Genomic DNA, 15,010 nt, shown 5'->3' on the forward strand with positions numbered 1-15,010 from the left:
TCCCTAAGGGAAGGGAAAAAAAAAAAAATCTTCACAAAACTTTTAAGGTCATTAAAAACCCACCTTTAAATTGGAGGGAGTTTCGGTTTACTCTCATATTTCAAAATCAAATCTTAGCTGCAGCCTTACATCAAAGCAGAAATGTCAGTCGCTTTGTTTCTACTTCTGTGAAAGAAGTTCCAGCTTATACACCAGTTGAATGCCAAGCAAATAGATTTTCCTGGGGAACAAAGGCAGCTTTCTTTTGTTTGTTTTAAACATATGTAAATAGAGTCCCAGGGGTTGAGCTGCCTGTCAGTTCAACCAGGTTCACACTCCTGTCACTCCAGCTGGTGATTTCTGACCGACCTCAGGTCAGGACTGCAGAAGTTTCCCTCCCCAGTCCTCCACAGTCACATCAAACAGCTGCTCGTGCCCTTCCCCTCCAACCTCACACCTCAGCATAGGGGAAGCAGACTAATATGGATTCCTTTTTTTTGCCAGTTTCTTATTCTTTTAGGTTTGGTTTTGTTTTTAAGCTTTAGTTACAGAATCACAGAAATACTCTGGTCCTCTGTCAAAGCCACGGTGATGGACCTGAAATCTCTGGACATAGAAAAGCAGTGCCTGGAACCCCTGGATACCAGCAGTGGCCAGCTGGGCTGTCCCTACACACCAGCATGGATTAAAGGCTGATGGCACCTACTGGTTCATGGTCAAAGTGATGGGGGGCAGGGGAAGAAACAGGAATGGAGTGGTAAGAAAAATTACCTCTTTTGGGTACGTGTGTGTTTTTTTTAGCAGGAAGGCACCTTCACTCTTGAGCTTCCTCTTTTCAGCATCAGGCATTTAAAGAGTGGAGCTTTATCCTCAAAGAGCCAGGAGACACCAAAGAGGAGCAGGACCCCTCCACACATCCACCTGCTCCTGCTCCAGGGGTCAGAGCCTGGTGCAAACAACACTGAGGGCAGGCAGGGCTTGATCCTTGTACGAGCCACACACTTCAGAGTTGGCCTCAATGGTTCTTGTGGGTCCCTTCCAGCTCAGAATATTCTGTAAAATCTACTCACTTTTTTTTTTTTTTTAAATTTAAACCAGCAGATCAATGCAAAATTGAGCACTTCATGCTTGTCATTTCCAAATGACTCAACTAATATCTCAATCTTCAGCACTGATTTTGGGTGTAAGACTGGGTAGCACCAAGGGATGCATCAATTTATAGGCTCTGCAAAAGCTGCAATTAAGGAAAATCCTCAAATACACGAGAAACCTCAATTTTGATTGGCCACATTCCCATAACTTATTGATAATTCAACTCACTCGAGTATTATTCAGTGCTTTCCTTCTCCCTGCTTTTTTTATCTCTTGACAAGTTTACAAAGAGAAGAATGAAGCCGAGCTGAGCTGCATTCCATCCAATCTGCTGCCTCCACAAACGGCAGAGAAGCTAAATGAAGCCCAGAACATATGGCACTGTGCTGACAGAGCTCCCAAACTGGTTCTGCATGAGCAACAAGGAACATCTTGAAACGCACAAGACATATGTGTTTTAGGAAGAAGATTGAAGTGTTTCATAATAAAACAGGACAAAGTGAAATACAAGTGCTGTATAAAATTTTAATTAAAAACTGGTTTTACCCCTCGACGTGAATATACAATATGTTTCCCAGATGGATTTCATATTTAAGTATTATCCAAACCAGAAACATAAATGAGACAAATAAAGCCTTCAAAAATGGCACAGAGGCTAAAATGTATGTAAACACTAGATGACTGTGGTGAAAACAAGGCAGGCAGGGAAAGCAACCTCTTAGCAAGTGTTTACTATTGGAATCCTGAATGAAACAGTTCCTACAGCTACAGTCAGGGTAACAATACAAATACAAACATTAGAATTCACCACCACTCAGTGATGTAAATGGTGCTTTTGTTACTCAGGAGTTGCCCAGGCTATTTTCTACACTGATAATTCATGGTATAGAAGTGCATAATTCATGGCATGCCAGGCATAAAAACTCTCCCCTCGTCTCCTCTGCTCCCAGCCTCCCACCCTGCTCTGTGTGAAGCCCTCTTCATTCCATGCCATCAGCTCCACAGGGTGATGCAAAGGCCAGGCCACAGAACAGAATTTTTGTGCTGTCTCCTCAGGATCAGTAAATCCTTATGAACCAGAAGCGATGTTGTTTTGCAGCAGCAAACTCCTTTCCCTGAGGACGTGGCTCAGATCCCACTGCTCAGGCTGCAGGGTGTTCTCTGCTGGGCCAGAGGCAATCACCCAGAATTGAAGGGAAATGCACACTAAGAAAAAGGACAATCTCCACACAGATCAAGCAAAGAGAAAGATTACAGTCCCTTAATGCCACCATCCAGACAAATTATCACCACATTTCAGAAAATTTCTCACAAAGATAAAATGGGAACAAACCCCATGCCTTTGGCAAACCAACACTGATAAAAGGAGCTACAGCCACATCTTTGAAGGGCTTTGGTTGATGATGATTTGAACTCCATGGGGAAAGGACAGAAGCCAACAGTAATCGAGGGGGCTTGCGCTTAATAGCTGCTGTGCAATGGAAACAGGGGGTTTCAATCACTTCTCACAACGCTGCTGCATTTGTTGGAACTGAAAAGAACTGGGCAAAGACCAATTCTCTGCTGGCCCCAGAGACATCAGCTAAGGGAGACACCCCTTCTGTCAGGGAGGCAGCTCACCAGCCCTAGGAGCGCTGTCCTCTCTCAGCTGCAAGTGTTCTCACTGGAACCAAGAGGCTCAATTTCATTCATTTGAAAGTTTCCTCAAATTCCTTGAATACTAAACAAATCTCACGAGAAATTCTCAGCATCCTGATAATGATCACTCCATGACCACTGAAGTAATTAACACCATGGCCTTTCCTATGACCCAGAGATTCCACATTACCAGATTTATACAGTAAGAGACCGCTGCTAAAAGGCTGAGATTGTTTTTGTTTTTTTTTTTTTTTGCATAATTCAGTGTTTCAGAAAACATTTCAAGCTTAAAAACTGGGAAGAGCAGAATTATGTACAAAGTTATTCCTCACACATGAAGTGGGAAAGCAGAGATTCCTTCCAGCTTTCTCTGACCAAACCATGGCACACCACACAAAATTTTCCACTGTCACGTTGCACCCTTTGTTCCTGGGGAGAGGATGTGGATAAATGATGCAAGAGACGTTAACAGCGCTGGTTGGTACACAAAGCAAACAGCACTGAGAAATCAGGATGAAAAAAATTATTTATATTAAAAATAAGGTAAAAAAAGATATAAGAGCAGTCAGTGTGAGGATATGAACCTGGATCATGCAGGAGACAGAAGCAGAGCAAGACACCAACAGCAAAGATTAGCTCCTAAGAGCACATGTAGTAAAGCAGCTCATTATCTTTTCTAGCCCTCTCTGATCAAGATAGAAATCTATTAAATCTGATTAAGATTTGTTTAATAATTATCTGATTAAAACATAATAAACCTGGAAAATTAAAATAAAGCTTTTTTAGTAACCTGGAGATGAGATGGGACTTTTCAGCAAGGCTTCCATAAAATAATTTCTTTAACATTCACCTCAGGATCCCAAAGCACTTCACAGTCATTTAATTAAGCTTCAACAGAGCACAAACTCCCCATTTTACAGCTGAGGTAACAATGAGAAGGGGCTTGGAAAAGACTATTTAAGACTGAGCTGAGCTAAATGTTCTGTTATTTTGCCCCAAAAATAGATTCCCAACATCTCCAGGTAGATTTCTCTCTCCCCTGACAATTTTGGCAGCCTCTGAAGTAATAGTAAAATTCAAACGTGATGCACAATCTAAAGAACAGCCCTCATCACTTTCCAAGCTGCTCAGCTTTGTAGCATAAACACTGCTCCCCATCTATCTTACAAAGCTGCTTCTAGCTATTCCCATTACTCCAGCCATCCCTATACTTCTTATCCTCAGTGGAGCAATTTAAGCTTCTCTTCCTCTAAGTCAAAAACTTAGATATGGCAAATCATTAAAGAGTTTGACAATTTTGCCTTTAATTCACATCAGGTCAATGACTGAGTGATTTCCAAAGCAGCTACTCCTCAGCCAAGGATTCGCATTTCTTCTGTACACAGGCAGGCAGTTCATCTAAAGCCAGCCCAAGATCCTAAACTGTACCAAGTTATTCATAGGAGAAGTGGAAGTGAGCAAGTAGGAAGCAGAGTCTGACTCACTAAAATGAAAGTGATTAAAATATTGCACTGATTGCATCCTGCAAGCATCACTGGATGCTGAACAGCTTTTGGCGAGAACACTCGTGGGTTATAATAACTTGGGGAGGGCAAGAGAGAGACACAGACTCTACAGAAAAGCACTAATTCCCTCCTCATCTGGCCCATTATTGCCAGATTTGAGTAGGCAGCTCTCCTTTAGGAGCAAAAAAGTTGGGGGTGGAATTATGCCATCCCACTGTCACTAGAACTTTGTGGATGGCAAAAGATAAGGAATGAGCACAGAAAATGCTATTTAAAGCTCCACTCGGGAACCTAGAAATTTGCATTTGATAGAAGGGATTTAAATTGTATTAGAAAGCAAGGTGCACTAAACAATTACAGTTTGTTGCTGTGTTGGTTCAGTGCCTGAACCTCCACTTCTCCCAGGCTGCAGGGGCAGATCAGCAGCCATGCTGAGAGCTGTGTGTGCTGGCAGGGCCACCTGAGCAAACAGGGAAGGGGAAAATGCTTCTGAAAACAAAGTGCCTTGAAGATTTTAGGGACAGAGCAGAGTAATTTGGGTCTAAAGTCACATTCCAGAGGGAAGTTTTCCATTTACCAAACTGGATTTCCAGCACAGTGCTTGGAAGAGAGCACTCTTCGCTGTATCACAGTGTGAGCTGTGGAATGACTGTGACCCAGGAGAGGAACATCTCCTGCAGCAGCTGATTCAGAGAGACATTGAACACACATCTCCCTCCCAGCTGGAGCAGGGCCAAAGATACTCAGAGTCTGTCTGCTCCATTTGATGTTATGCTGCAGGAGGCTACACTGAAAATATTCATACTGGTCAAATTTCAGTAATTATATTTTTTTCTCCCATGCAGTTTTCACCTTGGCTGGAAAATTTTTCATCTTTGATGAGAACTGAAGGTTGCCATATTACCATATGCTTCCTTTTTTTAGTTAGGGGGATCAAACAGATATCCTCCAGCCATTTCTTGGACCACCTTGCTTTTTTATAGTGGCCCCCAACCTTTCTCATCCCCTCATGTCCTCAGTTCATCTTGTGTATCCTTCATCAAACATACTGAAAAACCCCACAACAATCCCTCAGCATTCAGGCCTTCTTACACACTGAACAAAAAGGGAGTGAAATCTGCTGGATTGCTGGGGAGGGAAAAATCAAAGAGGTTTTCTATGTCATGGAGCCAGATCAGGCCAAAGGGGAGCAGCCAATCTTCAGAAGACTAACTTTTACTCAGCTGTGACACTAGGGAGGGAATGCACAGAGAACGTTGAATGAAAACTGCAGAATACCAGGAGAATACTGAATCTTATGGCTCAAACACATACAGATTAATTTTACACCAAAAGCTTGGAAAGTATTTCTCAGAATCTGCCCTGACTATTTAGCATCTACTGTCTACTTCAATATACTTCCTCCTCAGAGCAGAAAGACAACTACTCCTTTATGGACTAATATGGGGTCACTCAAGAGGCCAGTGAACACCAGGTCCTGGTAGCACAACCCTCCATGGCCCCCATGCCTTCAGGGACACAGCTTGGGCAAGTTTTACTTTTCCCTTCTGCAAAAAAAAGGTGTCCTGCTACCTCCCAGAGTGACTCGGCACTTCTCCATAGCATAAGATGGTGCCACTAATGCCCTCTGGAAGCACTAATGTGCTAAATGGCAGCAGGGACAGGAAGTTATCACTGTTAATCCACTTCAACTGGCCCAACAGTTACAAGAAATAGAAATGTCTGTATGTGAGACACTCCCCCTGAGAGTGCCCTTGCCTGAAGCTGCAGCACACAGCCCCTCCACGTGCTCTCCCACCAGTGGAATTGCTCACCAACTGCTTTCTCGAATCAATTATGTTGTCTCAGCACTAAAGGAGGCAAAGGCAGAATAGACCAACTTTTTATTTATGTAGGCATGCTGGCAGGTTCCAGTCATATGTTGTGCCATCTGTACTGCTAGCTTTATCCTCTATCTAATCACAACAGGTAAAATGGCATCAGTGGAGCTGCCTCTGTTTGCTCAGAGAGGGAGGCAGCCAGAACAGGCATTTGTTCTTTCTGCATTCTGGGGGGAAGCAGGAGATGGACACTCTTGCCCTTTTAAAACATTCAGCTTTTCAATGGATGGGCAATTTGCCCTGGTCTGCTAATGTGGGATCTGCTCAGTGCAAGGCTGAAAAGGTTCCATCCCTGGGGAAAGCATCGAACTGCTGATGAACATTTGGTGGCCTTTAGCAAAAACTAAGTGATTGCTGCCAACAGGATCCCAGCAGACCCGGAAGGACAGGCTCCAAATTAGGTGAGATTGTGATGCAGGAATTTCAGAAGGCCTGTACAGAACACAAGGAGCTTGCTGACTAGCTCTGGTCTTTCCCCCTGCACAGTCTTTTCTTATTCCTATTTTTTAAATGACAAGTGTATTGGCAAATGTCATGGCTGCATTTAGGAGAACATGGAAGCTTTCAATTGCAAAACCTGTGTGAAGATGACCTTTCATCTCACACAAAGGCTGCTGGTCCGGGTGGTTGTCTTTCAAAATCTCACAGTATTAGAACACTTGTGGCTAAAGGTGCTCAAAACCACTTCAGATATACGCCTATGAGTCTTACAGTACCAGTTTGTACTGTTTTCCAAAATAAACAATTCAAAGGCAATTGTCTAGGAAACAATTCTCCTTGTCCTAGGTGGGTCACTTTTAAACCAACACTCACATTCACTTTCCCCTTTAGGTCCCCTAAAGGTTCCCCACCAGGAAATATTGCTCCTTCAACCAATTCTGTTTAAGTTGCTAAATAGATTTAGATATTCAATAAGAACTGGCTGCAGCTGAAACCCGAGTTGATGTCAAACAGGAATGTCCAGCAGACCTATTGGTCATCAAATCACTCTGTGATCAGAGTCTCAAAGGAGCAACACCACCTTGCTTAACTGCGGAGGGGATTTTTTGTTAGGGATTATTTGTTTCTTTTTTTGGGGGGTCAATGTTAAAAATTTCCTTTTTTCTGCCCAGGCCTAATCCCCATTTCTCCAAAACCCTGCCTAACCACAAAAACACCTTAAAAAATAGAGTACAAATATTGTTATATAAAAATAGCTTAGTTACAAATACTGTATACTGTGCGTTTTCAGGTGAGCTGCTTTCAGGAATGTGTTTTGTGCTCTGAGACAGCACCTGCAGTTCTTTGGTACATGTTTCTATATATTTTTGCGAGCGTCTCCTCCAAGATTGCTCTGTGAGGCTTCTCTTTGTATACAGCTGCAGGACCAGACCAACATTCACCATTATCCAAATGAACAGGAGTGTTCTGCTGCACTCGAGTACTGTCAGAGGAAAGACAAGAAACAATGATCAAATCAAGATATGGAAGAGGAATCAGCAGCACAAAACCAGCAGAAATACCAGTGTAGAGCTGCTTAGCACAGATTACCTTCCAGAAAACAAAATAAAAACTTCACTACAGCTACTATTAAGAAATGGGAACCCCCCACCATGTCATTCATTCAAACAAATCCTCCCCCACTTACCTGAGTACACTTTGCATTGCCTCCCAACTAGAATTAATCTTCAGAGAACCTGCAGTAATTTTGTTGTATTTTTGCAAACTGCGTGACTAGGCAAGAGCAACACAGTAGGATTTTTGTGTCCTTTGAAGGTGAAATTGTAACCACAAGCAGCTATTTCAATATGAAGACAATCTATCAGGGGGATATTAAATTACTGTGGTTGCAGCTGTAAAGTGCTCTATCAGAAGCATCTTGGATTAAGTTTTCTACCAAATACATTCTGATATAGTGGCAATCCAGGGTTCCTTACCCACCTCATCTTCTGTGTCACTGTTTTAATACTAAACACAAATATAGGCTCATCTTTCAGTAGCTTTGAGAAATTATTCCCTAGATCTATGAAGTGAAATTTATACTCTGCAAATCCTTACAAAACACTGACAAGTCTGAATAGTTTATATCCAAACATCATGACTATCTGCTTCCTCTTGATACTTTCAAAACAAAGGTTTGTGTCATAAAATTAAATGAGCAATTTCCTTGTAATAAAGCATGAAACAAGAAGCTCAAAAATCATCAGAAAAAAATTACAACTGAGATGACATTTTTCACATCTGCTCAGAGATTCAGGCAGTTAAGACACTTAAAAATTAAGACTGAGTTATCTTCAGCTTTTGCAAATGTTCTCTGTCTGGGAAATGAAATTGGAAATGGGAAGTTTAAGGTGACCATCTTCACTTAGGAAATCGATTACATTTCACAGGGAGGCTTTATAGCTTCTTGTATATGTCATTTATTAATGATAGCGTTGTCTGCGATCAGACCAGTACTTAAAACTTCATCCTCAAGTTAGTATCAACCAACATGTGACAAAATTGAAAGAAACCTTATGCCAAACCCATGAATACATACATCCTGCTGCATCAAAACACAAGGTTTTCATTTGAAGAACAAGGGGAAGGGGAGGACATGGAAGATGTGGGATCAGTTTTCTTAATTCATATCTCTAAGCTTCTGCTGTCCCATGGGAAAAAAAAGAAGGAACAGCTTTTGCTTTTAAACTTCTTACAATCCAGTATTAGGGTGATGCCAACCTACACCAAATAAAACAAGACCTCTTGTGTGGCTCCAGTATTAAAATAGAGGAAGGCCACTTTCATACTTATTCAAAAAGGCTCAATCATTTAAAGCCAGTCAGTGGCATAGGGCAAATTTAAACCTCTTTATCATCTCGAGTTAATTGTGCTTCACAGTTTGGACACAAAGAAACCAACCTACCAACCAAAATCAATAGAGAAGTTAGACAGGTCTGTGTCAAACGCAGACAAGTCAATCCCCAGGGGCCTCATCAACAACTGCAGTTTCACCTCCTCCTTCCTCCAGTTTGTGGTACCTCACTTCTCATGGAGAATTCTCCGGCCAGCAAGCAGGCACAGCACTTATAACTATACATCAAACAGCTCTGACACTCTTTTCCTTGGAATCCATTTCCATCAGCAGCTTTGTACTTGCCTCTTCTTCTAAAAGCTGACTTTACCTAGACACACTCAAAATCCAACTTTAATTGCAGTAAAGACTCAATAACCAACCGTAACTTCTACAAGTTCCTTATTCTGGTACTGACAAAGACTTAAAAAAACCCTTAATTTTCCCTTCTCTTTTTGGAGGGATATGTTTTTTCATGTATTTCCATTAGCCAGCCCTGTGCATGAGATACCTGGACAAAACCACAGCCAAGTTAGGGAAGATTCCCTCTCCTGTCTCAACTGGAAACCAGCTGACAACCCGAGCTAAGCAATCTGGGAATTACACTCACAAATCATATTAACAGCAGGATTTCTGCACGCAACTCCCTGCTCTGAAATACCTGTCATATGCTTTTGTTCCCTCATACATCTCCTTTAAGAGTCCCAGAAGTTCTTTTCTGAGTGAATCATATACTAAATATTTCACAAAACATAGACCTTTTCCTTACTCCCAGCGGTTTTCAATCATCCATCTACTTTACTGCCAGCATTTGGTCGACAGTAGCCTGTCCTTCCATGAACTCTGTCTCTGTCCTTGTATCCTGTTTACGAGCACTGTGGCAAACACTCAGCAATCTGACTGTCCTCGAGGCCTTCATGTCTCACCCCCAGTGCTGCTGGCCTCTAAACCCAAGGAGCATTCCTTTCCCAGCCTGAGTGCCACACTTCATATCCCATCACTTCAGGATTCTGGAGTATTAGGGTTTGTTTTCCACTTTTTTCATGGTCTGCAGTTTCAGCACAAATCTCAAAGTCCCAAAGCTGCCTCAAAACAAAAACTCGCACTTTCTCTCTCACAAACACATCCTACACAATTTAATTGCCCCAGCTGTCAGGACAAAAGGTAAGGGAACGGAAAAGCTACAGACAATACAGGAGTGAGCACAGGTACAGGAGACACAACTGCAGCAGCAACTTCACAACCATACGGGAATTGGGAGTAATCCCTTGCACAGAGGAGATCACAAATCACAGGGATTCCTAAAGAAGCCAGGAAATCATAAATGAACTTTTAGGAGCTTATAAATTCCAAGAAGTTTGTTATGGTATCCATACTGAAATACCCTCCTTCCAGGGGCATACAGTGGTGATTTCGGGTGCCTTTGTCAGAAAACAGTGTGTGACATTTAATGATCAAAATAAAGCTTTTTCTAATAGCAACACCTCTCAAATAGCACCACAGTTCTAGGACTTCTCCCTTAATATAAAGAAAACCAGAAAAGCCACAGGAGCCCAAAAAAGATTTCCAGTACTTAGTACCTTTCCTCCAATTGGTACCCAAAACATTGTATACAATACTGAGTGCATACACATAGAACATCAATATTGGTAACTTCTACTACAGAAGTCATCAAAATCAATCTAATTGGTATCTTATAAGTAAATTATTCAATTTAAACCCTGCTTCCTATATGTGAGGAGTACACAAAGTAATTAATGTACATAATCCAGAACTCAGTCTAACTCAGTTTAAGAACTCAGGTTTCCAAAAGAGCTTCTGAAATATGGCATGTTGAATCACTAAACTATACCATATAAATTTGCTGTATTTTTTGGATAATAGTTTGTCAAATATCTGTTTTCCAAAAAAATAACAAACAACCAACCAACCAACCAAACAAACAAAAAAACACAAAAAACCCCCAAAACCAAACCAAACAAAAAAAGACAACCATCCAAAAAACCCAGCCTCAAACCTTATTACTAAATGAACTTACATTTATTTTCGCTTTCCCATAGTTAGAAGAAAAAATAACTAAGTGATTATTTTAAAAGTGACATCTGATATCTGGTTGACAAATTCCAAAAACTTCTGCCCAAGAATCATTTTTATAGCTAAGTCCAGTTTCAAACTCCATGATTTATGAAGATGATACCAACACAGTGCCAAACAACTTCAAAGGCATAATTATATTTAAATATATTTTGCTTTTAGGTGAGAAAGCTTGGCTTGAGTAACGCCTCCTGAAATCTTTTTCCTGTGCAATTTAGGACAAAGCTGAAAATGGGAAGAGAAGTTTTTAGGTAAATGTAAAGGGCTATATTGAGTATGACTGTTTTGTCTTGGTCAGAGGAAAACTCTACCTGCTCCGCAGCTCACTCATGGTTAAGGGCACATTATCTGAAGGTTCTCTTGTCTGAGGCAAATCGTCCTAAAAAAAACCCAGAAATCAAATTCTCATTACCTTGGTTTCTGATTACAATGATCTCATTTCAAAAATACTTTCTTTCCATTTAGAGGACTATTAAAGTGCTTACATTTCTTGGGGGAAAAAGGGATAAAGTGTAATGAGCCAAATGCCATTTATGAACACTTTTAATTAAGTTCAGTACAATTCAGCTAATAATTTTCAGGTAATAAACTGGAAAGAATTTCTATACAGTGTAGATCTAGAGAAATATGCAGACAGCAGAAGCTTCAATAAACCCCAATAAACATATTGGCAAAATGCTATGAAACCTACTGCTTACTGGTTTTGTGTTTCTTCAGAAAAGGGGAAAAAGAACTTAAAACTTATTATGTTATCCATTTCATGTATTTTACAAGACAAAAGCATTCCACACGTCAATTCTTCAACTTCATATCCAAGGCTGAGTACATGCTAACTGAACTTTTAAAAAAAAAAAAAATCTGATACACTTAATGACCCTTCAGTCAGGTATTCTCAGTTGCTAGAATGCAGTTTTACCTTCCAAATGCTATCTAGACATTAATGAACCTAAATTTGTCCTCTTAAGTAAAGAAGAAACAAAATACTGCGTTTTATGTGGAGGGAGCCAGTTGCTCAGCTGAGATGGGATGGTAGAAATTCCAGCACACACAATCATGTTCACTCTACTCTGAAGACCAAAGACCCTACTTAAGGGGTGATATTAAGTGATGCTTTCAGCACAAGTCAATTGCTGTAAGGATTAGTAAACAAAGTCATCTTTCATACTATAGGAGAAATAACTGGAAAAAAGACTGCAGTAAAAATAATCACACTTGCTGGTAACACAGAACTGGGAGAAAAGACAATAAATATAGTGGTAGATGGCAATAAGATGCCGAGCAAGCTGAACAGCAGCATATGGATGAGGAAAAACCTGAGAGAATTTATTGTGGTGAAATACAAGGTAATAAGTGTGTTTGTAAACAGGACAGCTCTCTTCCTTCAGCAGTCACAGACTACAAAGCACTGAAGAGGAAATGGGGTGCAGTGGTAAATAAAACTCTGCAGCATTTGCCAGAGGCAAATTACTTTCTTGGAAGCAAAAAAAGATGGAAACATTACGATACTGTCAGAATGTCACAGCAGAAAGGTACAGTGGACACCCTAAGGAATCTGCAGCAGAGCTCCAGTCACACTATTTTTGCAGAGCACTATGAAAATGAAAATTTGGAAGACACAGATGTATGCTTCTGGGAATGGTTATTTAGCATTAGGCTCTTTGGAATGAAACTGAATAAGAGGTTCTTTTTAACCTTTCAAAGTTTGAAGAAGATCTAGACTGGAGGCAGAATCTGCTCACCACATTGACAATACACTTACTTTACTATTCTCTCACTTTCAAGATGACCCATTTACCTGGGCAACACCACAGCCTTGATTTTGGGCCATGTCAGGAAGCGCAACCACTCCTGGTGTATTTTACAGCACTCACTGCAAGGAGAACTGATACTTTTTTCTTTTTTTTAATCAGGTCAGCTGCTGCTAGAAGGAGCTTTCAGGAGCCAGCTCTACACAACTATCCAACACCACAAGACTTCTCTGTAGCATCCTTCCCTTCCTTCTGCTGAAGTGAGAAAAATGGTCCTTTGCCAGCACTGGTTTGATCAGGTTGGTAATTAAAGACCCCATACCCTAATAGCTGGATTTTTTAGGGCAGAAAGACAAGGTTTTCCATCAGAAGAGGACAAAGTATCATCTCTGCTTATTAATCCCTGTGAGGATTCAGCAAGTGCTTGATTCTGGAAATGACAAGGTACACCAAGAGAAAGCCAACAGAAAGTACCACAATTCAAGAATTCCACCACAGTGGTTTGCAGAGTCTTTCTGACTGTATGGAGAGACCATGTAACCAATCATCCAACTCTCCTTATCATGAACTAATGGTCTGCTGTTCAAGGAAAGCAGTCCAGAACCACTGGAGATAGTTCAGGCTGTGCAAGCATTCATTAAATGCAGGTGCTGGACTGTCAGGAAATTCAGTTTGTTCTCTTAAATTCATTGAAACATCAGGGGAGCATTTGACATGATTTGTACCTATTCTGAGTGGCTGAAACACAGAAAAATGTCATGGGCATCTTCTATTTGAGAGGCAGCAGCTCACAAAATCATAGCATTCATATAAAAACTCAGGGAGTTACAGCATGAACTAGACCAAATAGTCTCAGTATGGATGAGACAAGGTTTTCTGAGTTAAAAACAAAACCCAAAACAACTACACTGAAAATGAACATTGAACAGAAATGACAAAATAATCTGATTAAGTGAGAATGAGATGAGAGAATGAACTGCCCAACATGGCTAAATCTAGGGACATAAATAAATAAATAAATAAATAAATAAGGACTTCAAGAGTGAAGACAGATGTTCTCCAATCCATCTTGCAGGAGTGGATCAGGACAACAATCACTTCTGCCATAGGTTTCCTGTAGCCAGTAGAGTTCCCCCATCCCATCAGTGCTGCACCTGCCCTTGCTGTGAGGAATGTGAGGGGGGCACACCAGGGCTCCCACACTTTTCATCCCACTTCCCACTGATACAGGGAACTACCACCGAGGGGAAAGGTGGACAGATGGAGACAGCAGCAACTTAAAATTGCACCAACATTCAAAAGCAGATTTCTGTCAACATTCCATTTTCTAAGAGAAAAACTGAACCGAAAAAAGATGCCTTTCTCCACTTTGGGAGACTTATGTCTCTTCTAGCCCACCAATAACATTTCTGAGTTAGATTTCCAGAGCTCCTCATCATCTTATACTATAATCATAATTATGATCATTGTATCATAATCATCTCTCATCCTTAGAACTTTTTTATCCTATCCTTTTTTCTTCTGCCACACCTCACACTCAAGATTCTAAATTCTGTGTAGATGAACAATCTTCTTATTCAGCTGGTATAATGCTCTGGCATTTTTTTGAGAAACTGTATTTCTCAAAATCACAATGGGAAGAATTTTTGTCTGTCTAAAACCACACCTCAAAATTTCATCAAGGGTAAAACATTCTATTCCCAGGTGTAATCTCATTAGAGAAAGAGCTCTGTTCATTGAAAGCCAGGTAATTAAGGGGGAAAAGTGCACATCTGAAGAATAATATTAGCTCTAGAAACAGCTGGATACACGCAGCTGCTGATGTGCAGCTGCACAACATGATGAGCCTTGATGTTCTACACATCTGTAACATTTTTTGCTTAAATTGGGAGTGGAGAATCAGAATATAAAAAACCCCAAACCCCAATATATTGTTCTCAGTAAGATATGAGAGGGTTGCCTGTACCACTTGCCCCTAAAGGCGAAAGATCAGGAAGCTTCTGAAATCAAACACCAAATCCATATTTCTACAAGGCTGTCCCAAAGGACAACATTATAATAAATCCAAGATTGTAGGCACAGTTCTCATTTTCAGCTATTTTTGAGAAAAGAAGGATTCAGTTTGCAGTCAAACTTACAAATATTAGGCGCTGTCTAGCACTGTGTGTCCTTAAAATATTTCTCACTCTTTTATGGATCTCATCTCCATTTGCTGGTGAAGGCCAACCAATGCTAAATCTGCAAGAGGAAGAGGAAAAACAA

General features: G+C 40.8%; 1 protein-coding gene across 1 annotated transcript in view; it reads right to left on the reverse strand.

Moving 5' to 3' along the window:
• Window positions 1–7,336: 7,336 nt before the first annotated feature.
• SPATA6 (spermatogenesis associated 6) overlaps window positions 7,337–15,010 on the reverse strand; it is a 36,117-nt gene continuing 28,443 nt past the window's right edge. Inside the window, exons 11-13 of the mRNA XM_062497416.1 lie at window positions 14,887–14,986; window positions 11,312–11,379; window positions 7,337–7,517 (exon numbers count right to left, since the gene is read on the reverse strand). Coding sequence (XP_062353400.1) covers window positions 7,337–7,517; window positions 11,312–11,379; window positions 14,887–14,986 — 349 coding nt within the window. The remainder of the gene's footprint in view (window positions 7,518–11,311; window positions 11,380–14,886; window positions 14,987–15,010) is intronic.

The sequence above is a fragment of the Cinclus cinclus genome, chromosome 8, assembly GCF_963662255.1.
Source record: "Cinclus cinclus chromosome 8, bCinCin1.1, whole genome shotgun sequence".
NCBI classification, from domain to species: domain Eukaryota; kingdom Metazoa; phylum Chordata; class Aves; order Passeriformes; family Cinclidae; genus Cinclus; species Cinclus cinclus.